Here is a 27,038-nt window from a genome sequence, read left to right as displayed (position 1 = left end):
CCCCAAAACATAAATAGGAAATGATCTGTCTCATTAAGGAAATTTTCTTAAGTTATATTCTTGTAAGACAGTGAAAATAATTCTTCTTTGTCCTCAACTTCACTAATCAAATGAAGGGTGTAGTTTCCTGAAGGAACTTAACTGTGAAAGGATTTGGTATTCATCTTGCTTCATTAAAAATTAATGAGGGGTAAATCAATACCTACTTAGCATAATAGAAAATCAGGTTAAATACTGTTGGTAAACTTGAATGGTTTTCACTGTGGTTGCTTTGATCCATCATCCAAAAAACACCATCAAATATCCAGATGTTGATAAAGGATGGTGTCTTTTCAGATGGGAGACTGAAGAATAATTTGAATACCAGCGGTACCCCTCCCTTTCCCTTATTTTTTGGGATATGTTTGATGCTTACAAACATGAAACCAGTCATTATGCTGCTGTTAGAAATGTTCTAGTGATTCCACTGAGAAATGTCCAATCATCAAATACCAAAACTTCCCCAGTGCACATGTTTGCGTTCATATAATGTTATTTCCTGTACCACGTTAGAAAATCAGTACCTGGCCTACGTGATAGTTGCTGTTATTCAGTTCCTCTGGGACAGAAAACTGGTGCCATATCCACCCGCGCTTCACCCTCCAGTGAGGCCTTGCTGGCTGGGTGCCCTCCCCTGCCTTGGAGGGTGCAGCTGTTGTGAGGCATGGCCATAGGAGAGGAATCCCCAACACGAAAGGAAGGAGACAGTAACAACGCATTCTGCTCCTTTTGTTCCAACTGGTGTTCTTCAGAGGGAATGGTACGTGCAGACAACAATCTTTTCTTCCTTTGTAATCTTTTTTATCCTTAAGTATCTCTGACACTCCTGAGGAACAAAACACACAACAAATTCTGACATTTAAAAAATATACTTTTCTCTCTTAAGGACAGCATACAACTTTTGTATCAATAAAAGTGGAACAAAAATACACATTTATCATCTAAGAGAACTGATTATATCTTGTTGCTCAGCAATAATTTGACTGGAACATTTTTTGCTCTGGAACAGTCCTTTTTAAAGATATGTATTTTATTTATTTATGCACACAAGAACTGGGGTATAGGCCAGAGGTGGGGGGTGAGAAGATTCACCAGAGACAGAGCAGGGAGCAGAACAGGCAGATTGACTGAAATACATTGCTGAGGGGAGCAGCGGGGAGACAGGAGAGGTCTGCTGTGCCATGTGGGTCAGCTCCCTGGCCTGGAATCGAACTCATGCCACAGTGGCTGGTGATAGCTTGATAGCACAGAGACTTTAGCCCCTGTACCATGAGGTACGCCCTAAAGTGTATATTCTTGATAGCTAGTGAATGATGAAAGGTTTTGGAATGGCTACAAACTTCTTGATGAGAAAGATTAATAAACACCCCAGGATTAATTTCATATCTTTACTATTAAAATGACTAATGAAGACAATTTTGGTGATGCAAGCAAACATAATCACTTTTTGAAATGTACAAATCTAAAAAGGGTGAACTTACCAGCAGAGTTTAAAAAAAAAAAAAAGATTCAAAAATCAACAAAGCTAAAAGAAAGTAGAAAAAGCCATAATTTTGGAGCATTTAGAACTGCTCTTTTATACTGGAACACCAGCAGGAACAAAAAACAAAAATAAATCACTGAGTATACACAAATTTAAGAAACACAATCAACTGACTCAAAAGAACTGAGAATGATAGATTGTTATATGAAAATAATATAGTTTTCAAATGTACATGATTTATTCCCAGTAAAGGAGTACTTGCTGGGCCATTAGAAAAAATATCAATAAATGTCAAAAGTTTGTAATATTACATAATATATTCTCTGATGGCAAGAAATTGAAGTAGAAATCAATTAACAAATTGGTATTAGGAAAAAGACACGTATTAAAAAATTTAAAACATACTAATTTTTCAAAATTTTATTAGAGAACAATTAAGAAATCAGAAAGAAAGGAAATTAAATTAATCTCAATATAAGCAGTAAAAAGGAGGCAATAAAGTTAAAAGTAGGAACTAATAAAATATAAATGGTAAAACCATAAAGAAAATTAAAACCAGAAGCTTCTTCTTTGGAAAGATCAATAAAATTAATGTATATTTATTCAGCTTAATAAGGGGAAAAAGAGAGAGAAATTAAAAATTAACATCATTGTTGCGTTGGACAACACCACACTGACAAACGGGAGTTGTGGAGCAGGCTGCACAATGCAGGATGCTGCTGAAGAGCAAGATTCTGGCCCTTTTATTGACACAAGGTATTGGTTGTAAGGGGGAGGAGCAAAAGGAGATTAAGGGGGAGGAAATTATAGAAAGGGGAAGGGTGTAGAAGATTAGGGATTGTGAGTCTGCCCTCCAGGCACTTCTCATCTACTCAATGACTCACCCTAATCCCCAGCCATGGTTTTAATCTTATCAACAAGGCATTCCACTGATCAGCTTCTGGGGTCCCCTGCCATACCTCAGTCTTCAGCCCCCTGGGTGTTTCTGGTCATACCTTGTGAATTTTTCCATTGGTAGACAGATAAATTGGATTAATTTAAAAGATGTATAGATACATGAAAAAGAAAGTTTAAATTGGGGTTCTATGTCATTTCAATTATAGAAGAGTTTCAATCCTTACAAGTTGAGGCCCTATGAGACTATATCATCATAAATAGATTTTGTGAAATGAATGTGGAAACAGAAAAACCACACAAATTTGATTATGGTAATTGGTGTGTTAGTAAGAAGAGAAATTGGCTTAAAGGTTGAAGTTTAGAAATATCTGTCACATTTTCCTCCCTCTATAACAGTCTAAAGTAAACATGTCAAATAATACCACTCACTAAATCTGGGTGATTTTTTTCTGTTATAAACTAAATAGATATTTTATAGCTTAAGTGTATGATTGAAATATTTCTCAAATAAATTTAAAATTAAAAGTTAACATATTTTGTAATACTAAATTATAACAAAAGTATGAATAACCTTTCCTTTGAACCTCTTAACATGAAAACACAAGAACAAAATGGGAGCAATATGTAAGTCTGAATGATGAAATATGGTGGCTTTGTTTACACTCTTCTGTATTCCAAAGTTTCCATAATGGTCATACATTTCAGGGGAAGGGAAAAACGTTTCAAATAATGGTCCACTTCTGATTGAAGAGTGTTGGCAGCTGTCAGCAGTGCCAGACTGAGAAATATTCTGTGCTGTGTCCAAACTAATACGAAAAAAGTCTAACAATTAGCATTCCTGAAATGGGCCTCAGAGGGGAACAAGCAGTAGCATTTCCACCCTCCATGCAATCCTGGCTGTATTTTTGAATCAGGTGAATACACTGACTAAAACCTTGCATATTTTAATATGGAAAACTCATGCTAATACTTGTTTTCTATTAGTTTGTTTAAATTTAATCTCATTGGCAGCATATTTATAAATATTAATTAAATAAAATGTTGCGATCAGTATTTTTGGTGCATGAAATTAAATTACTTTGATATGAGCACAATTGCATAATAAAATAATTGTATTGATAGTTGAATAACACAGTTGTCATAAGTAGCCATATATTATGACCAAGTAGAATCATCTGGCTTTATTACTGAAAAGCATATTTCATTTAATGTGTTATACTTACACATGAACAAATTTATAGTAAGAAATTTTATTTTTTTTTGGAAAGATTATTTTTTTTAATTTTTTTTTTAATATTAAATTTTATTTTTATATTCCCCCATACAATTGCAAACGCCCCATTCAGACCCCAATCCTTCCCCTCCCACCCCCCACCCCCCAAAAAGTGTCTCTGGTTCATAGTTTTTTGTTGATTTTGATTTTCACTTTCTTATATTCATTTTCCTGGTCCCTTATTTAAGTTTTCTAGATTCCTGCTATGAGTGAGACCATCCGGTATTTTTCTTTTTCTTTTTGGCTTATTTCGCTGAGCATGATCCCTTCCAGCGCCATCCATGTTGCTGCAAATTGCATGTGTTTATCTTTTTTGAATGCTGAGTAATATTCCATGGTATATATGTACCACATCTTCTTGATCCAGTCATCTATTTTTGGGCATTTGGGTTGTTTCCAAAGCTTAGCTATTGTAAACAGTGCTGCTATAAACATAGGGGTGCAGGTGCTCTTTGGAATGGATGTTTCTGTGTCCTTTGGGTAAATACCTAGGAGTGGAATTGCTGGATCATATGGAAGCTCTATGTTTAGTAGGTCCAGAAATCTCCACACAGCTCTCCATAGTGGTTGGACCAGTTTGCACTCCCACCAACAGTGCAGAAGAGTTCCTTTTTCTCCACATCCTCGCCAACATTTGTTGTTGCTAGTTTTTTTAATATGTGCCATTCTCACTGGTGTAAGATGGTATCTCATGGTAGTTTTGATTTGCATTTCCCTGATGACAAGTGATGTTGAACATTTTTTCATATGCCTGTTGGCCATTTGCATTTCCTCTTCAGAGAAGTTTCTTTTTAGCTCTTCTGCCCATTTTTGGACTGGATTATTTTCTTTGTTGTTGCTGAGTCTCATCAGCTCTTTGCAGATTTTTGTGATCAGTCCTTTATCATTAGTGTTGGGTGCAAAAATGTTCTCCCAGTTGGTGGGGTTTCTCTTTGTTTTTGTTATTGTCTCTTTTGCTGTGCAGAAGCTCTTTAATTTGATGTAGTCCCAGCTGTTTATCTTTGTCTTTACTATCACTGCTTTGGGTGATGTGTCTGTAAAGATGTCTTTGATGTGCAAATCCTGTAGTGTTTCGCCTATATTTCCTTCTATGTATTTTATGGTTTCAGGTCTTATGTCTAGTTCTTTAATCCATTTTGAGTTGATTTTTGTGTATGGTGTGAGGTAGTGGTCAAGCTTCATTCTTTTGCATGTAGCGACCCAGTTTTCCCAGCACCATTTATTGAACAAACTTTCTTTGCTCCAATGCATAGTCTTTGCTCCTTTGTCAAAGATTAGTTGACCATAAATCTGTGGGTTTATTTCTGGATTTTCTATTCGATTCCATTGGTCTGTATGTCTGTTCTTGTTCCAATACCATGCAGTTTTGATGATTATGGCTTTGTAGTATAGTTTGAAGTCTGGGAGTGTGATGCCTCCATTTCCTTCTTTTTTTTTCAGTAGAGCTTTGGCTATTCGGGGTTTTTGGTGATTCCATATGAATTTCATCAATAATTGTTCTATTTCTTTGAAGAATGCCATTGAGATTTTGATTGGAATAGCATTGAATCTGTATATTGCTTTTGGTAGGATGGCCATTTTAATAATGTTTATTCTTCCAATCCATGAGCAGGGGATGTCTTGGAAAGATTATTTATGCATACAAGAGCTGGGGTACAGGCCAGAAATGCAGGAGGTGAGAGGATTCACCAGAGACAGAGTGAGGAGCAGTAGGCAGACTAACTGAAATACACTGCTGAGGGGAGCAGCAGGTGAGACAGGAGAGGTCTGCTGTGCCATGTGGGTCACCTCCCTGGCCAGGGATTGAACTTGTGCTGCAGAGGCTGCAGATTGCTTCATAATGCAGTGCTTAACTGTTTGTGCCACCAGGGAGGCCCTATATTAAGATATTTTAAATGACTGCCAGTACCAAATAGTTATTTGCCTGTTAAGCTGGGACTGGAAATCCCGTCTTAAGGGCAGAGAGGGGACAGTATATACTGTGTTTGACTGAACGGAAGGAAAGGCATATTTAGGTAAAATCATACACAGTATCTATGGCTCATAGTTCACCTTATTTTAATTGACTTAAGATCTTTAACTTGTATTGTAACACTCTGGCCAGTTTAGCAACTAGACATAATAAAAAGTTTTCTGTTATCTCCTATAAGGACACCTTTTTCTCTCTTGTTACAAAGAGTCTTGAGGTCAAAAACGAAAGAGAAGAATCAGTCAAAATGATGGATTTGGTGGCTGTGTGGAGGGAGATAAAAGTAGGAGCTGGGGATATGTGGATAGGATAAATATAGAAACTTAATCATATTTGTGATCTTTTAAAAATCAAGGGAACCTTGGCAGCCATATACACTATACGTACAGGCTTTTAAAGGCCTGTCTCAGAACCTCTAGCTGGAAAATAAAGAAATATGAGTGAAGTGAAGAGGACACACAAGTGAAGAGGAAGCACACACAAGTGAAGAGGAAGCAATATTTCTGAACCAAAAATCTGTAAAAATCAAAACAAACAAACGCGTGCCAACTCTTTCTTCACAGACTTATGTGAAATGAGCTTTCTCCTTCCCATTTTTGGACTCTTATTAAAGAGAGCTTGCAGAGGTATGGGCATGAATGAAAGAAAGCCACGTGCTGTGGGTCAAGCAACAGTCAGAACCTCGATCCTCCCTGCTGCAATAACTTTGACAACAGCCCTCCCCACTCATTATTTCTGAGGCTGTGCAAGGTACAGACCAAGTGATTTTCCATCCTGGGCTGAGCACTGGCGACTTCCTTGAGCTCTGAGGAGGCCTGTGGATTAATGAGTGCCTGTTCCGGATGCAAAGCTTTGACAAGACTGACAGAGTGCAAAGTGTTTTAGAGTAAGAAGAGACAGATTCCAGTTGATGAAATACCCACTGGCAAAAATCTCATTTTTAAAAAATCCAGTAGCCTTCTTACCAGCCCCTGCCCCGAGCTTTCCACAAGCTACCAAAACATGATTGCTCATTACTATTTCAAGACTAAACCTTGTATGTCTCAGAATTGAAGATTTGCCTAAAGCTCATTATGGACCATAATCCTCACTGTATGTTGCCAATACAATTAATCTATATAGAGCTTAATTTTGTCTCTAAAATTTTTGTAGTATTATTCTAATTTAGCCATTTCATATTTACAGGTGATTTCTCACACTTATTTTCCTGTGTGACTTCAATTAAATCTTTAAAACCTTCTACTTTGAAACTTATTACTCTCATAATATTCTTCTGCAAATACATAACATGGAAACATAGAACAATGCATCATATCTAACATCTGGAAAATTATCCTAATGCCACATTATTTCAAGAGGGAAATTCACATATTTACATCTATAGTTTGCTTTTTCTTGTGTAATTTGAAAACACTGAAAAAATTCCACTGGAACAGCCAAATTCTATTCATTTACAAAAGATCCATAAAATTGGTCTCATAGATGACAAGGAAATAAGTGATTAAAAACAGATTTTCAAATTCATATTAACATAATGTTGTGATATTATTCTGAATGATGGTATCCAAAAACTATATTAAATATGGTGCTGTAAAGTCATTTACTGATATGGAAATATAGTTGTAACATTTTGTTAGGGGAAAGAAAGAAATTAACTACACAGAAAATGACTCCATTAATTGAAGGAAAAACATGTGGTCAGATGTTGAGAAGAAGACCTGGAAGACTACAGTAATCATCCCTAAATTGAATTATAAATGAATTAAAAATTCCCTAGTGTGCATTTCCCTTTTCGTATTTATTCAGGTAATGCACATATATACACATACATTTATAAGAAATATATATGACACTGTTTTACATAAATAAAACTTAGTTAGCACCATAGTAAAAAAGAAAAAAATCAATAGATCACTGTTTACTAGCTGGGATTATTTTCCCAGCTATATTGACATGAAATAGTCTGAAGGCTGCGTAGTGACATGAAGGGCGCCACCTTGTGGACCAGATGACGGAACGACTAGACCAGCCTCACCATCTGCCAGCTGTGTCACTGGACAAAATGTCTTACCCACTGGGTGCCTCAGTTGTCTAAAGTGAAAAGTGAGGATAATATTAGCGACTCTCCCATAAAGTTGTTCTCTTGATTGAATGAGCTGGTGTGCCCAGAATATTGTCTGACATATATCAACTAACTACATAAAAATAGCTACCTATATAGGTGGGTGGTAAAGATCTAATGATTTTTTTATTAAAAAAACCTTTGAAATATCCTACTACTGCCATGTATGCAAATAATACACACATAAATACTTTATAAATGACTATTGCAAGATAGTGGATACATTTCCCTACTGTATGCATTCTGTGTATATTTTCAAATGTTTTGAATGCCATTATTTTTTTTGCCAAGCATGGCTAAGTGACTATGACAAATAAACATTGTCATGCTTGAAGCACTATGTGATATTGCATAGACACATATAGGCTGAAAATGATCCCAGTGTGACTCGGGACAATTATGTTTTCAAAGAAGACTAATTATGACTTCAGGGATAAAAAATATTATAATCTATGCACTTATACAGTTTGTATCTGAATCTAATTAGAAATTATCTTTTCTATGACCTCTTCTTGGTTACATAAAGATAATTATTCCATCTGTGAAGACTTATAAAAATATAATGTATTCTGGAAGGCTTGGGGAGAGCTGAAACTAAGCTCAACTAAGCTAGCTTCCCATAGAGAAAAGCAGATGGCAATTAATATAATGTCTCCATCTTTAGAAAACTATTGAGTAGGCTTGGCCCAAACTATATATATAAAGACACTGCAATGGTCAGGAAGTTCCTAAGCTTAAAAATAAGAAAACTCTTACAATCTGTTTCTAAAATGGTACCTTTTAAAAATAAGATATAATGCTTCTCTTCATCAATTCAAGGAAGCGTGTTTAACTCCCTATATTGGGATCTAAATGTGGGGCACAAGCAAACTCTATAAAACCTCAGTGTGAATCAAGTAGCAAAATGAGTCTCTTGGGACTATGTGTGGCGATATTATCACAGGGGAAGAAGTTAGATATTCTTTTCTTTTCTTTATAATTTAAGGGACTATTTATAAAAGGATAAAATGGAGTCTTTTAAATGTCTATTAACAGCCCCCTGTTATCCCATAAGCACCTTTTATAATTATTTACAGAGCAGGCACATGGATGGTTGGTGACAAGTCATAGACTATACCTTGAAGTCTGATTTTTTTTTTTTTTATGATATATCACTGACTGCCTCCACATTCATTTCAAAACAAGCAGCCTGTATTGGTGCGTAACTTTATTTCTCCCATCTCCCACCCTGGACCCACTGCCCACTGAAAGCATCCAAAGTAAGCACATCCCCAGAGAGAGAAGACATGAGTAAAGGGATCAATAAATATTATAGAAACAGAATTGACAAAGAAAGATGATGGACTGCATGTCAAGAGGGACTGCTGGTGTCCAGAGTGTCAAAGATAGGCTTGGAAATATGTGGTCAAGATATCTGCAAAAAATTATACATGAGAATTTGGTGATTCCAAACTCAGGGAGACCTGCAAATGTTTCCACGGTACCCTTCCTTCCACCTCATCACTGTAAGACAAATTTAGTTTTTATTTGCAGGATTTCATAAACTACCTCTAACCTCAAATTGATTAGTCAACTGACTGACTGTGATTAAGGTATGAAATAAGAGAGTAAAAAGGGAACTAAAATCTTTTGGTCCTGATGATAGATATACTATTGATTACCGTTATCCGTCTTAAAATTGGAAGGGCAATGCAAATAGTTTTGCTAGTGAAAAATAACTAGAAGTGAGGCAGCGAGAAGCCAATGAATAACACATTATCTTGATCTTATGCTTCTTTGGCCCCAGATGCTGAAATTAAGATATGGCGGCACTTCAAACAGAACTGGGTCACTGAGCAGGCAGCAGTGGCTACTACTGGACTCATATTGATGCTCAAATCAAATATTTGTGGCATGGGGTTCCTGAGAGTTGGGGAATTACTTGGTTATGTAGCCAAGATACAATAAATCACCAATTATGTCCCTGGCACCACAAAAGATTCTTCATGCATTCCCTTGTTAATCTTCCTTGTAACTCAATGAGATACTAATATTAACCTTGATTTAAAAAGGGAAGCTGGGAGATCAAAGCGAGATTATACAAGCTAATGAGAAAAAGGGAGTCACAAAGGCCAGTTACAGATGACAGCTGGAGTAAAGACTTGTCAGAGTAATAGAACAGATAAAAAGCCTAACCTGAAAGAATACAAGAGGTTGAGGAGGGTCAGAGTTGGGGAGAAGTATGATGTGCCCAGGGACAAATACATTTGCATAATAACATCATAAACGTTATCACAGACAGCAGCCAGATTTAAACCATTTCCAAGTTAATGTGTGAAGGGTACATAATTAGACTACCAATCTCCACCACCTATATACTGCAGCTAACTCTTTCTGTACTTGGAAACACTTGGTTTCTCTGGCTCAACCTATTGCTGAACTTTCTAGAATACTTTATATTAGCTACTGAATTAATTCTTTTTAAAAAAGATTTATTTATTCATGCATACAAGAACTGGGGTGCAGGCCAGAGGTGTGGGGATGAGAGGATTCACCAGAGACAGAGCAGGGAGAAGAACAGGCAGATGTACTGAAATACACTGCTGAGGGGAGCAGCAGGCAAGACAGGAGAGGTCTGCCACGCCATGGGGGTAGCTCCCTGGTCGGGGCTAGAACTCGTGCTGCAGTGGCTATGGATAGCTTCATAGGCTGTGTCTTAACCCCTTGCACCACCAGGGAGGCCCGCTAATGAATTAATTCTTCTGCCAATTAGTCACTGCTTTTAAAGCAAAGCTTATAATTTTCCCTCTTGTGTTTTGTTTTTCCTTGTGATTTCCCCATGTATCAGGTGCATACAAATTTGGGTGTGTTCCTTGAGCATCAAAACAGCCAGATTTTTCATATGCATGCCTACAATTTGGGACATTTTAGATCAGTTTTGGGCATACTGTTAAAAATGAAAATGTGTGGGCCACCCTGGTGGCACAAGGGTTAAGCACCACACTATGAAGCAATCCGAAGCCTCTGCAGCCCAAGTTCAATGCCCGGCCAGCCTGGAGCAACTCATATGACGCAGCAGACCTCTCCTGTCTCGCCTGCTGCTCCCCTCAGCAGTGTATTATCGGTCAGTCTGCCTGTTCTGTTTCCCTCTCTGTCTTTGGTGAATCCTCTCACCCCCCGCATCTCTGGCCTGTACTCCAGCTCTTGGATGCATAAATAAATAAATCTTTAAAAAAAAATGAAAACTTGCAAGAAATTCTCAAATCTTCAGAATTATGATGATTTTTAAATTGACACTGAAGCAACATTGGTTTATAATGCTATACATGTTTTAGGTATACAGCATCATTTTTCAACATCTGTATATAAATTATATATATATTATACATCTGTATATTATATATTATAATCAGCATGCACACATACTTGTGTACAATTCCAAAATTCTCACTTTTCCAATAACCTCACATGGGAAAGCTTTTAGTGTTTAAACATTAAGTAAGTGGGCCTCCCCGGTGGCGCAGTGGTTGAGCGCTGGGTTGCGAAGCTGCCCGCAGCCTCTGCAGCGCCGGTTCGATCCCCGGCTGCTCCTTGGCCACCGGAGGAGGGTCCCCCATGGCGCGCAGACCTCTCCTGCCGCCCGCTGCTCCCCTCAGCAGTGTACTTTGGTCCTTCTGCCTGCTCTGCTCCCCGCTCTGGCTCTGGTGAATTCTCTCACCCTCCCGCACTTCTGACTGTACCCAGTGTTTGTATAAATAAATAAATGAATGAATGAATGAATGAATGAATGAATGAATGAAATAAAATAAACATTAAGTAAGATGTTTACTGTGGGTTTGTCAAAAATTGTGCATTAGACAAAATAAGTTAGTTTCTGTTGCTGGTTTTCAAAAATTTTACTATGAATAGGACTATTTTTTAAAATTAAGATTAATGCTTGATTTTAATATGTTGTATCTTTCTTTTTCTCTGATCTGCTAATGTGCAGAACAGAGAATAGATTCAATAATATTGATGCATTTTATATGCATGATATAAACACAATTATGTGTATGTGTATATATACATATATATATAATATATAATCAAAAACTTAGTACCTAATACATAAAATATATACTATATATATAAAAGATAGATACATGACATATGGTGATTTCTGGCTCATATATAAAATTTTTCTCCTATTTCTCCCCTACACTGGTCTTGTTTGTCATTAGGATCTCACATCTACATAGTTGAACTGAGCAATTACAAATATTTAGATCACTATATTTTATAGTATGAGGGTAGACTTATTTGTTAATTTATCCCAAGTCGATTTTACCTTTACAATTAGTTGAATCTGCTTTATTCTTACTTTTATAAATGGAAGCAATCCTAATGGCTTTATACACACAGAAAATACCATGCATAAACAAACAGAACATTGGATTTATTCCAGACTTCTTGTGTGCATGTAAGTGTTTGTGTGTTTGTTGTGTGTGCGTGCAGTTCACACAGTTTGAAGACTACAGTGTCATATACTCAGTCATCCCACTGAACCCACAACTGGGAAATGTAGTGGGTAGCCAGCTTTCCTAATTTTCTGTCTAATCCTAATGAATTAACAGCCTTGAGTTAGTATAGAACCAACACACAATGGTTGTCAATACTGATAATACGTGAAAGAGTGGTTAATTAATATCTTTAAGCAAAGACTGATAGATAAGGTACACTTCTGTCGAATTCATGAACCATGACAAATCATCGCAGTTTAACAGAACAGTTAACTATATGTAAAGAATTGAAAATTCCTCCATTTTAGAATTACACAAAATGAGGCATTTCCCACCTTAAACAATATTTTGGATAACAATAAAACACTATCAGTTAATCATTTCTCCCACATAAATAATATCTGGTGAACTGACCTCATATTCAGAGACAAAGTATAGGAAGAAATACTCTTTCTTCTTGCCAATTTTGTATTCTACTGTCTCAGAATTGATTAGAACATTTACTCTTTTGTTTTCAATTTCCACTATGGAGATATTATTTTGTTTTTCACTTGTTGAAAATCTTTTTAGCCATTGCTTACTCTAGTAAATGAAGATGCAGTGGTATTAAATTTGATGTTTTTTGCTGATGTTGTGTTAGTAGTTAGATAATACTGAGTCAAATATATCATCCAAATGTTTCTTTCTTCAATTATCAATAGTTTTACAACATCTTCTTTATAACTGTAATATCTATAAATTTATTCTACCATCAAAAGCAATACTTAGTAAGCACCACTGACAAATGGCGTGGAAAATATCATTTGGTTATTGAAGAGAGACATAATACAAACATGATTTTTTGAAAGGCCCAATTCTTCAGAAATGGGAAAATTTTTAAAGTTGTACACTGCAACTCTGCATGTGTATATGTGTGTTGGTGTTATTTTTTTTATCAAAAGAAATCATAGACTTCACTAGACATACTTAAAACTATATCAATGGCACACTCCCTGAAATAATTTAGTTATAATCCAACTAAAAGACAGAAAAATGGTGGTATTTTCCTTTCCTGTGATTTATGTATAATTTGTTCATTTCCAAAGGAATGACACTTCTAAATTTTGCACTTAGAGAAGATTACCTTGGTAATATTAAGTCATAACTGATGTGCCAAAATTATTCCCACTTTAATACACTAACCTGCAAATTTACAAGGTTCATTTATCATGTAAGTTCTCAGAATGAAGGAATAGACAAAATGCAAATGCAGTGATCCTCTGTGTTGATGAATCATTGTCCTATAACAACATTTCAAATTTGACTTGGCATGCCAAAACAAAGAGTCTCTGAAAATTATGTTTTGCTTTATTTTTAAGACATCCTTTGATGATTCTGAATGTTTTTTATTGAGCAATCAATGGGACAAATTTCTGATGAAAACTTTTCTGTGTTTCTAGAGTGTTTTCAGTCTGACAAGAATTCTCTTACTGGATCAGATAGAACTTTTAAAAGGACATACATCACTTCAAAAATAAATTGACTTTTTTTTGTAACTTTTGAAGGGTCAGGATTCAGAGCACTTTAGCTGATTTGCTCAATGGAGTGATGCTAAGGGTCGGTAGCAAACTATAATGATATGAATTTTTTTTTTTAAGAGTCAAATATCTTTCTGGTCACTTTGGCAAAAGTAACTCATTTGTCAAAAGAGTTAGCTGTCAGTGGCGCTACCAAAAAGAAAGGATTCACAGGGGACATGAGGTTTCATATTTGCTTATGTTTCAACCTCATTCTATCATTTTCTCTTATTTGTCAGCATCCTTCTTAACCCCTAGGTTTGTAGCAATAAATCCCAAATTAAGAAAGGTTTAAGAAAAGATCAATGTATACTTTTAAACTCTGTATTGTATTATATTACTACTCAATAGCATGTTAAATACTACTCTATAAAACATTAAATATAACATTTATTGAAAAGGCATATGTTAAGAGTATGAGTGGCTGAAGAGAAGACGTTGTTAACTTAGATTTCATTGTAGATTATTATTTAAGAAATTACATTCAGCTATAGTATGACAAATTCCTGAAAGATGAGTCCGGTTTCTTAAGAATGCATGGCGGAGCATGGGAATATTTATATGCATTTTAATTGATAATAATTTAATTTGATTAAGAAAATTCCTGAGGGTATCTTGAACACATGCCAAAGGGGAAACAAAACAAAAAATATAAATGGATAATATGCTTTAATACTTCTACAAATTGTATGAGTGTGTATGTTTTAGTATTGACAGTGCAAATACATCTGAAAAGTAAGTTATAAAATTTGCAAAGATTTTATCTAAATGATCGTCTCTCTATTGATATACTGATTTAAACATGAACTCATAGAGCTAAAATATAAATTTACGACTCTACAAAAATCCATTTGTCACTGTAGGTATTTTTGTGGCTAACTTGATCATGTGTTTTATTTAGATGCTAGGTGCAGCCTTTCTAAACACTTTCATGATATTATTGAAATTAGTTAACTCCAAAATTAAAATAATTTGTAACAAAATAGAATTGAAACTATATTAAATGTCTTTCACATTTTGCATGCCTTAGCTTATTATACTTTTATGTTTCTCATATTTGATTAATTAGCCCATATGTGCATGTGATGGATAAAATATATTAGAAATAAATGCACATATGTTTGACTATGCATGCATTCATATCCATAATAATTCTGAATAATTACCTTTTATTGGTGTTATGATTATAGTTTACTTAGTTAAACTTTTTGCTTTATTTAAGAAATTTTGAATGCCAATAGAAAGTTCCATGACTAAGAAACCTGGCAAGGAGGAAAAACAATGAAATACTTACATGAAAACAGATAGTCTTTTAACAGAACACTTAGTGTTCTTCAGATACTGGAAAGCTTCATACTGCATAGGATTTACTGAAAGATAGCTGATATTTAAAAACTATTCTGCAACTATTTTCTGATATCTTTAAGGATGACAACTTTGTTTAGAGCATCTGAGAGTGCAGAGGAAAAGACACAATAAACTAAACAACAAAATCCTGAAAAAAAAAAAAAAGTAGTAACGAAAAATTCCCCTGAAGAAACTTGTTCTACATGTTCTAGATATAAGCAACTTTAATTTTCTTTAGACTGAATTTTAGAGATGGAGATTTGTTCTCACATTCATTTATCAAAGAGAAAATTAAATATATAGATCACACTCTAAAATATTATATATTTTTTTCTTATGATGTACAAATTAAGAAACAGCTTTTCAAGGACTTTTTGACTCCTCTATTCAAGAGACAAGTTATATGATTCAGTACAGGCCTGGTACATTCTTACCTATGTGTCTCTGAGTTCTAGTTCTGTAGAAATTGAAATTCAGAATTCATCGTCAAGACAGAAGGTTTAGTGGCGAGATCGGTCTCTTTGTGCTCCACAGACTTCTCCTCAAGCTGTACATGCCTCACTGCTCTGAGATACAGATGCTTGCGCTTTTAGTACCAAGACCCTCAGTATGTCACTGCTTACTGGATGCTATTTTGGGTTCTCTGAGTAGAGCCAGGAACACTGAGTCTTTTGTGCAAAATATCATAAGGGCACTCTGATGACCGTTCATAGTCAGGGATTAAAATGCAGACAGTTTAGCGAGAAGTATGAGAGTATGAGTTGATTATATTTCTTTTTTTTTTTTTTTCCTTTTTCCAAAGAACAAGCAAAAAGAAAATAAAGTACTTGTTGGTTTGAAGTGATAAGTAGGATAATGAACTTATGTAAGAGAATTCTGCAAGAGGAAAGGACATACCATACCCTCCATGGGGGGAGATTAGCTGTTGAGACAAATAATGAATTTGAAGCAGGCACAAAAGTTACTAAAAAGGGAAGTACTTTTCCATTGCGTGTCTCTGCCTTCTGGATGCTCCTTAATTCAGTCATGTTAGCTCAAAAGTCATGTAAGACACAGAAAGAGAGTCCAATGTCTGAATCAACCTCTTCTTTTCCTTGGTGTATTTATTACCTAAACACACTTGTTTTTATAATTACATTTTGCTATAACTAGTTACTGTTATTTGTTATAAAATGCATTATATTAAGTTCCATGCTGTTTACTCAAGCTGTGTTTCATTAAAAATAATCTTTGAGCCAAATCAGAGATAGGTTAAAAACATGAACAGTATTTAAAACTATGGTTGATTTCTATTTAATGTTTTAAATGTTTACATATGCAGTTATTGTGAGAAGACAGTCTCAAGGTTCAGAAATACTTGAGTCCTGCAAATTGGAACTGTATACACTTTCATTGCTTTTTATTTTTTAAAAGATTTATTTATTTATGCATACCAGAGCTCAGGTATAGGCCAGAGGTGCGGAAGGGGTGGTGAGAGGATTCACCAGAGACAGAGTGGGGAGCAGAACAGGTGGTTTGACTGAAATACACTGCTGAGGGGAGCAGCAGGTGAGACAGTAAAGGTCTGCTCTGCCATATGTGTTACTTCCCTGGCCTGGGATCGAACTTCTGCTCTAGTGGCTGCAGATTGCTTCATAGTGCTGACACTTAAACCTTTGTGCCACCAAGGATGATTTTTAATCCTGACAAAGGAAGGATAGTAGGAAAAGTATTACAAATAACAGTGAGAACTAGACTGATTATATGATGTCTGATTAGTGCTTACCTCACTTTTGAATTAACAACAATCAGATGTTATTTATTTGCCAAATAAATGCTAGATGCTATTGTAAAATATAGCAATGCCAAAAAAAAAAAATAAGCTTCATTCCATAATTTGAAAAAGAAAGTTGTAGAAAGAACACAAAATATTTATCCTGCTGACACAGTCTACAGTTCAAAACACAGTACTGTCAATTACAGGCTGATTGATGTGTTGTAGCAGCTCTCTAGAACATATTCACCTTAAGTAACTAACTTTATATCCATTGAACAATTCACCATGCCCCCTCCCCCAGTCCTCACATTCACCATTCTATTCTGTTTCTATGAATTTGACTAATCTTGATACCTCATATAAATGAAACTATGCAGTGTCTTCCCTTTGGTGCACAACTTATTCCACTTGCATTATATCCTTCAGATTCATCCAAGTATTGCATATGACAACAGGGTTTCATTTTTATTATTTTTTGAAAGATTTATTTTTTATTTATTTATGCATATAAGAACTGGGATGTAGGCCAGAGGTGAGGGGTGGTGGTGGTTTTAAAAGGATTCACCAGAGACAGAGTTGGAAGCTGAACAGGCAGATTTACTGAAAAAAAGAGCAGCAGGTGAGACAGGAGAGGCCTGTTGCACTATGTGGGTAACTCCCTGGCCAGGGATCGAACTCCTGCTACAGTGGCTGCTGATAGCTCAATAGTGCTGCAACTTAACCCTATGTGCCACCCAGGAGGCCCCAGCAGGGTTTCATTTTTTAAGGCTGAATAATACTATACTGTATATATGTCAATTTTCTTTATCCACTCATTAATTGATAGACATTTCTATGTTTTCTTGAAATTGTGAATAATACCAAATTGAATATGACAGTACAGATATCTCATCGAGATCTTGATTTCAACTCTTGTGAGAATATACCCAGAAATGCAATTGCTGAATCAAATTGTAGTTTCAAGTTTCATTTTTGAAGAAATCCTTTTCCATCATTTTACATACCCAATGACAGTACCCACAGGCTCCAATTTCTTTATATCCTGCAAACACTACACACACACACACACACATACACACACATCATCATCATCATCATCATCCTAACAGTATGAGCAATATGAGGTACTATCTCATTGTGGTTTTGATTTGCATTTTCCTAATGACTAGCTGTGTTGCATAACTTTTCATATACTGTTTAGCAATGTGTATGCTTTCTCTGGACAAAATTCATTCAAGATCTTTGCCCACCTTTTAATGGTTTATTTGCATTTAAACTATTAAGCACTAGGAGTTCCTGATATATTTAGCATATTAACCCTTTATCAGATATACAGTTTTCAAATATTTTCACCCTTTGTATAGGTTACCTTTTCAACAAAATGATGATATTCATGCTATGCAGATTTTATTTTGATTTGCTTTCACTTATCTTTTTTATTTTTTTGCTCTTGTTGTCTGTGATTTTTGTGTCATGTCAATAGAAACCATTGTCAAAACCAAAGTCAAGTAGTTTTTCCCCTATATTGTCTCTCACGTAATATTTGAGTGAACTTTTGAATACAGTTTTAAAAAAGTGAATGATTTTATTCTTTTGCATGTGGTTATCCAGTTTTAATTACAATGTTTATTGAAGAGAGTGTTCTTTCCCTGCTGCGTATTCTTGCCATCTTAGTTGTAGATAATGATTGACCACATACCCATGAGCTTAATTTTTAGTCCTCCATTCTCTTTTGTTGGTCTATAGGTCTGTATTTATGCCAGTACTATAGTGTTTTATCTACTTTCTAACTTTGCAATATGTTTTGAAATCAGAAAGTGTAACACCACCAGTATTGGTCTACTCTCTCAAGAGATAGTTGTTTTGTTGCTGAGTTTTATGAATTCTTTTTATATTTTGGATTTAACCCCTGTCTACTTTTCAAAACAAATAAATAGAATAAAAAATGGGAAAAGAATCTGCATAGACACTTTTACAAGACATGCAGATGACCAACAGGCATGTGAAAAAAAGTTCATCATCTCATTATGAAAATGCAAATCAAAACAATGGTGGGATTACCTCCTTATATTTGTAGAAGAATATCTGTTATCAATAAGACAAGTAACAGTTGTTGGTGAGGATGTAGAGAGAAGAGGACCATTTAAATTCTTGGTGAGAAGTAAATTGGTACAGTCAATATGGAAAACAGTATGGGGATACCTAAAAAAAATAGAAATTCCATATGATCTGTCATCCTATTTCTGCATATTTACTTAAAGAATATGAAAATAAATGATTTAACAAGATACACATATCCTAATATTCATTGCTGCATCGTTCACAATAGCTAAGATTTGAAAACCACCCAAGTGCCCAATGACAGATGAGTGGATAAAAAAGATATGGTAAATACATACAATGGAATAATAGTCATCTCTAAAAGAGAATAAAATCCCACCATTTGCTAAATGACTGGATCTATAGGGAATTATGCTTAGTGAAATATACCAGGTGAAGACAAACACCATATGTGTTAGATACAGAATCAAATCAGATGAAGGACAAAACAAAAACAAACTTTTAGACTATATGAAGGAAGTAATGGTTACCAGAATGGAAGGGAAAGAAGCTGGATAAATGGAGTTCATCTGTATACTGATAGATGGTAACTAGAATTCTGGCCTTAACTGAGCATATGGATCATGACTTTATCTGTTTCTCAATGTGGAAGCTTGGTTTTGAATTTCAGTGCTTATTACTTTGTGATTTCCTTTCAGTTATTTTCTTATTACCATAAGATTACATATTTTTCATTGTTGCCCCCATAGGAGGAAAACCCATAGGTATACCCCTCTCCCACATGGAATGTGTAGCAATTTAATTAAACATCAACCAAACACCACCTTTGCTTGTTCAGCAAATAATTGGTGACATGCAATGTTAGGAGAATGCAATAATTTGAGAACAAATTTTGAGAGATGTATCTTTATGGACAACAAAACAGGATAGTTTCATAAAGTTCTTTTAGGAAGAGTAAAATAATTGTAGGGGTTTGAGATGTTAGTGAATAGGAAAAAACAAGAAACTTGACTAAAAATAGCTAGTGAATAAATAGATAATTCTTTCCTTATTTTTCATTTTAAAAGCATCAATAAATGTTGAAATTTCCCTTTACAGAATACTTCTTTAAATAATTCACTGCTTTATAACATACCTTCATCATGTTTTTACGTGATTAGATTGAAATAATTTCTTTTTGCTCCCATACCTGAATAAGATTTCATGTAATTTCCTCCTGATAAGTGGGAAATGCAGTGGAAAGTAATTCATAAATTTTTATGATGACTTAATTCCATCAGCCCAATCTCATCTGCATTCTTGGTTGTGGCATAGGGATAGATCCTTACTGGATTTCAGCTTAACTATTGCTAAGGGAGGAAAAATATGTCTTAGAGTAACTTGTGCATATATTAAAATCAAATTTAGTGGGTCACTTTACATAGGTTATTTTATAACAGATCTTCCATTTAATAAAATCACAAGCTGATCTTAATCGCATTCTGCACAAACCATATCTTTCCAAACTATATATTCTTATGCAATTTACTCTTTTCTATAGTCCTGATTTTCATTTTAGTGGTATTACAACAATCACAGCAGCAAATGCTGATCCACACTTGGCTCCTTCAGGCCATAAGCCAAGCCCTTGGGCATCATGTTGGATGTAGACTCAGGTTGCAAAGGTGTAATCATAATCCATAGTGGTCCTGCAATATTGTCAAGGCAGGAAATAACATCCTTTAAAGAGAGAGTTAGATTAGTGAGTGAAATATGGTTGTGTAAGAAAGGCGAGTTTCAGGATTAAGTAGTCCCCTATCCAAATGAGAGACACAGCCATTACACTAAGGATTATTGGAGTTCTCTGCATCACAGAAACAATGTGAGGAGGTGAACAATTTCTAAGACACAGGTGCTCTTCATAACTACAAAGACACTCCAGTAAACAACCATCAGCTTTCACTTACAATCTGGGAAATGCTACAAATGCTGTCTACCAGCAGCTGAGGAACAGGGCTTCAAGTTTCAGAAACACTCAAGGCTGGACTGTATTGATTTCATCTAAATAAAGATTTGAATTAAAATATGATAATTCATTAATGTGTTGATTGCTTACACCAAGTAATTAAGATATGTGAATTTTACTAACTCACAGACTAGATGAAGTAGAGAAGTTCATCTCACAGCAGGCAGAAGAGGAAAAGCAAATGTTGTTCAGGTCTGAACAACCTCTTGAAGATAAACTGTCAATAGCAAAGCTTAGGTCTAACTATTATTCAGAACAGATGAGCCAAATGCCTTCATCTAGATATTTTGACTTTGTCCAATCAGATCTGGCAAGGATGATAGAACTTAAGGTCTGTGTCCTCATCATCATTGTCTTGGAGCATACTTTTCTCAAAAATCACATTTATGAATGGTGGTGGAACAAGAACTCAAGATACACACACACACACACACATATCTGCATATTGCCAAGGCAGGAAATAATATCCCTTAAAGAGACAGTTAGAATAGTGAGTGAAATACGGCTGTGTAAGAAAGGCTAGTTTCAGGATTAAGTAGTCCCCTATCTATATGAGAGTCACAGCCATTACACTAAGGATTATTGGAGTTTTCTGCATCAAAGAAACAATGCAAGGAGGGGTGTGTGTGTGTGTGTGTTTGTGTATACACACACATATATCAATATATCTATAGATCTATCTATAGATAGATCAATATATATATATGTGTGTGTGTATGTGTCAGGGTGTTGGAGAATAGATAAACTAGATAAACTAGCATCACTAAAACTGTTTTTTTGCATAAATTGACTTGTACCTACAAATAAAAACACCAAAAAGGTTATCTTTTTGTCTATTATCACCGTTCTGTCAAGTCAGAATCAGAAATTTTACAAGATGCCAGGAAAGAATGCTAATGCTATAGCTCCTCTGAATCTCGTCTAATAAAATGCAAATATTTGGGGAACTTTCATTTTTACATGTCATGAAGTTTTGGAATGAGGAAAAACACTCTGCCATTTGGCTTCTGTGTTTTTTATGTGCATTCTACTACGACAGCATCAAAGAATGAGAGTGAATTTGTGATTGAAATGGAAATGCAAGATGTCATGACAACCAGATTTAAAACAAAAAACTTTTCTAAGTATGTTTTCAATTAAAATGTAAAAAACATGGGGCCATATGCTAACATAAGACTTTTCAGTATGGCAATAGCAAATATTAATATTTATAATGTTTTTCCCTGCCCAAAGCATGCTTCCTCTGAACTGATTTGTTCATTTAACAATTTATATGATCAACCTTATATTTGTTTTTGTGATTGATTGAGGACATATGGAGGGACTATATGTTTATTTTACCTCAAGTAACACTTTTAGTTCTTGAATTATTCATACTTAATACAATTTGGCAAGACTAATACAGAAAGGAACAAAACAAGAATTAAATATTCTCTTGTAAGGCACAAAAGAAACTCTTACAGATTTATTTGTTAAACTCTCAATACTTTGTTTTCTTAGTGGAGGTGGATTTTGTCTGCTGGGATGAATAGCTCCAAGGATTCATCCACATCAGATGGAAGCTTTTATCTAAGGGCACTAGGAGATTACCTCTGGAGTTCACACTATGTCCTCTCACCAACTCTGACCAACAACAAATGCTGTAGAATTTCCAATTAACCAGAACACTGTTGAGACACTCATAGGAAATAGTAAAATGGATTTCAATGTTCAGTTAATCAACTAAGTAAGTCAATATAAAAATCCAAATACATTGAGTTTGAGGTTCTATTTTATACCTACAGCCTCTACTGCTTCTTATTTTCTTCATAGCTGTTACCTATCAATGATATCTAAAATTAAAAAAAAATAATCAAATAGAAAGAAATATCTTGTCAATATGTCAAACTACAGCTGAAGAGTTGGTTAGTGGTAGGTAAACCAGCATCTGAGATATAGTGCTATAGGGTAGAAACCATTTGTGTAAATTATGCTGAAATGGTGGCTCTTCCACAATTTAAAACATATGATTAAGGGCAACTCATTGCTTTTATTTTCTTTAAAATAGAGAGGATTGCCAGAACTCACTCAGGTAACATAAAGTTGCTAAAGGCACCCTGCTCATGCTTACAAATTATCACTTTTTCCTGCGCTCAAAGAGAATGTGTTTCCTGCCAATATTTTAAAAGATTGGATGGTGATGCAAATTTATTTAAACAGATTTTTTTTAACTCTGTGTGAGTATTTTTTCATAAATGGCCTTCAGTATAAATGTCAGTCAGGGGAGGCCCACCTACTGCAGTCACCAAGCCTCTCTGGAGTTGTGCTTTCTTACAGGAACAAAGAGGGGAAGCTAGTAACCACAGCACCAGACCAAAGCAGCCATCCCCAAGAGGACCAGGGGTGGTGTGGCAAAGAGAGACATGTGCAGAAGTGCCTAGTGCAAAAGAAGTCAGCCTGTGTGACCACAGGACCCATCCCTAGGCCCGTGGCGTGCAGCTCTTCCTGTAGCTACAAAGGACCCCACGTTCCTGGACTTGGGAGAAGGTGTATTTTGAGAATGATTTGCATTCCTTGATAAATAGTTTCTAATTGCTGTGCAAAAGTAGATTTCATTTTATTCTGAGGGGAAAGAAGCAGCCAGTGGCTTGTCCCGAGGGTTGGTGACAAAAAGAGTAAATATAAGAGACTTGGATCAGACCATTCCTACTCCAGTCTACCCCTGCTGTAGAAAAAGCTGGTTCTACTGTACCTTCTAGACAAAGGCCCCTCCCTTCAGCCTCCATGATGCCATTTACAAAAGGTATTCCTTTTGATGTCAGCAAGACATGCAAAAACTTTGACCCCTCCATTTTGGTCCCCTCACACTGACAGCCTCCACTCCACAATCGGCCTTGAACTCTGCTGACCTAATCTACCCTGCTATTAACCTTGTTAACAGCATAACTCCCATGTTATCCTTGTTACCTGACTTTCTTGCTACTGAGCTCTACCTTCCCATTGTCCATCCTGGAATAGTCCACCATTGGCAAAATCCCCCCAGCATCATTTTATAAACTTTTTATTCAGTTTCTTTCTCTAATCAAACTTGGCTGTCTTTGAGCATACTATTTCCTAAGTAGTCATCCAAGTTTCTGTTTCATTTTCACACCTCTAGAAGTGAGAATCGCATGTAGTCATGGACCCTTTCCTGCTCTTCTGAGCCAATCTAACCCCACAGCCTCAGTTATGCCGCATGCAAGGCCATCTTGAGAGTTATCTACAGGATCTGGATGACTTTTTCTCAAATTTTAAAGATTTTAAATCTTATTATATTGCTGCTCTCTCCAAGGACCTTTTCTGGTCTCCCCAGGGAGATTCTTGTCATGACTATTAATGATTTCCAAGTAGACAATTTAGTCCTTGGCGTTCTCTGCTCCAACAGTCATCTCCACTTCATATAAGTTAAATCTCTTAGCATACTCTAGAATTTGTCATTACCAATGACTGTTACCAATTTAGAATATGTTAAATGGCACAAATTCAACATTTTACCAAATGGTTCACGAATTGGGCAGCATCCCATGGAGCAAGTAGAAAGACACTATAAGAAATTTACCAAAATTGAAGATTTTTGTAGTCAGAAAGAGGATAGGATAAGGTTATTAGCAAAAGAAAAGAAAGATTAGTTCCAGCAAAGCCACCTTCCCTTAGGAAAAGGCAAGGTTATCTCATTACCCGATAGCATCACTAGTGCTTACCAGTGAGGAGTCGTATCTTCAGATTGACTGGTTCCGATTTCTACTCTTGGAGGGGCTGAAATTGCAATCAGATTAGACATTAAGTCTTTTTGAGGTTTGACATGAACAGCTCCATGCTGATACTGCTTTTTTTTTAAAAACAGATATTATTTTGAAACATTACATCATCCAAATTTTAGATTTTATCTTTCTATTTCATAACACTCTATTAACTAATTCCAGCAATCTTTAACCAAGGAAAGACCTAAGATCCATCTAATCACACTACTTCTCCTCGCCTATGCATTCATTCCAGTTTGCTTGCTCCACTCCCAACCCATGGCCCCTTGCTGTTCGTCACAACTGCAGTCACTCTGCTTCCCCGGGGGAACCGAATTTGCTGTTCCACTTACCTAGAATGTTTTTCCCTTTCAAGTAGGAACTTCAAAGAGCTCCTCCCAAAGCAAATTGAATATTTTGTATGCAAAATCAGGGAATACTCTAGGGAAAGAAGGGGAGATTTTCCCGTACATTTTTAAGTGGCTGTACAAATGACTAAATAGTCTTAGAAATACGGGGAAGTGTGTGGAGGCACGGCATTTCTGAACTGACCACAATCTTACATCTGGTCTGTGAGAGAGTCAATGTTTCTATTCCTTCCGGCAAGCCACATTTCCTGAATGCCATTCATTTTTAACCGATTTAACCATTGAAATAATATTTACTTTTTCCATGCTAATGAATACATTCTCCCATCAAAGTTTAGACAACAATATTTAAAGATATTGCTTGTCATCCTCTCTGAAACATAGGCTCCTATTTAAGAAATTTCAGCTATTAAAGTGTGTAAAGCAAAGATTTTTGAAGGAGCATTTCAAAATTTAACTGAACACCATTGGGGGCTGATCAAGGAAACTGACTCACACACATAGAATACACTGTGTAGACTGAAGTGTTTTATGGCGACAACATCACTCATGTATCAGACAATTTGCTTTGATCTATGCTGGCAACATTTAGAACCAACATTAGTCAATGAGAAATCAATAGAAGTAAGAAAGTATTAGTTACCGGGAGTTTGCTGATATCCAGGTGCTAGTTTCAACTTCTAAGAGGTTGTTGGCAGGATGGGACTAGATGTACACTAATTTATGGGAGAAAGTGCCAGGGAATGATGAATGTGAAGAATGAGAAGTAACCAGTTAGAACGGTCAGCATGTGCAGCATCATTCTTACTATGGATTGGTGGATCGGAGAGGTGAGATTAGCGACTGCAGCACTATTCTACAAATACTTTGAGCTCACAGGTAGTCTCTGACCTAAAACAGTGTGCAAAAGGAGACTCAAAGGAGTGAGCCAGCACTAGTATCTCTGTCATGGTCCATCACTGGCTGGGTGAAGCCTCAGGGAATCAAGAACTTGTCACCAACATGCTGGTGGATCCAGAGTCCAGAAGATTTCAGCAGGAGCTGTCAATCAACTGTGCTCCCTTCCAGAGGAGACCACATGGAGGATGCTTATTTCTATCACAATGATCACACCTAAAAGAGTTTTCAGGAAGACTTCCTTTTTTTCCTTATCAAAAATGTATAGTCATGGGCCTCCCCGGTGTGCAGCGGTTGAGCGCTGGGTTGCGAAGCTGCCTACAGCCTCTGCAGTGCCAGTTCGATCCCCGGCTGCTCCCCGGCCACCGGAGTAGGGTCCTGCATGGCGCGCAGACCTCTCCTGCCGCCCGCTGCTCCCCTCAGCAGTGTACTTCGGTCCTTCTGCCTGCTCTGCTCCCCGCTCTGGCTCTGGTGAATTCTCTCACCCTCCCCTGCTTCTGACTGTACCCAGTGCTTGTATAAACAAATAAATAAATAAATAAATCTTTAAAAAAAGTTAAAAAAAAGTATAGTCATAAATTAGATATTAAATAGTAACTATTATTTTTGATATTTATACAACCAAAATCTTGTACCCGGCCATCCTTTGGCTTATTATATGAACAGCATGGACAAAGCACAGATCATTAGAATGTGTTCTTATCATTGTCTACCTTCTATATAGCTTCTCCCGAAAGCTGGGCCAGGAGAGTGGGACTCCCCCAAGTACCTCCTTTTGCTCTCTGTGACTCCTAGTCAATACCTTGAACTAGCTGCTCGTCCCTATGAAGGCACTAGTCAGGTTGTTTTCTCTTAGCCTACTTTAAGACTAAAGTTAAAGATGAATAAACTGTTTATATGTGTCTACTTAAAGAAAATTTTACCATGGAAAAAAATTTAGGAATGATAAAGTACTAAAAACTTGGAATTTTCCTCGAACCTTAGGAATACAAGCACGCAGACTTTTGAAAATAGGCCATCCTATGCCTT

General features: G+C 36.0%; 1 protein-coding gene across 1 annotated transcript in view; it reads right to left on the bottom strand.

Annotated features, from left to right (window-relative positions):
- Positions 1–24,738, bottom strand: part of CDH19 (cadherin 19) — a 66,092-nt gene extending 41,354 nt beyond the window's left edge. Inside the window, exons 1-2 of the mRNA XM_054693995.1 lie at positions 24,706–24,738; positions 564–865 (exon numbers count right to left, since the gene is read on the bottom strand). Of these exons, the coding sequence (XP_054549970.1) occupies positions 564–758 (195 nt within the window). The 5' untranslated portion in view covers positions 759–865; positions 24,706–24,738. The remainder of the gene's footprint in view (positions 1–563; positions 866–24,705) is intronic.
- Positions 24,739–27,038: the final 2,300 nt, after the last annotated feature.

This window comes from Talpa occidentalis, unplaced genomic scaffold (assembly GCF_014898055.3).
Source record: "Talpa occidentalis isolate TD23 unplaced genomic scaffold, MPIMG_talOcc4v2.1 talOcc4.13, whole genome shotgun sequence".
NCBI classification, from domain to species: Eukaryota; Metazoa; Chordata; class Mammalia; order Eulipotyphla; family Talpidae; genus Talpa; species Talpa occidentalis.
Note: the sequence above shows the minus strand (reverse complement) of the source record. Positions and strands in the feature narration are given on the sequence as shown.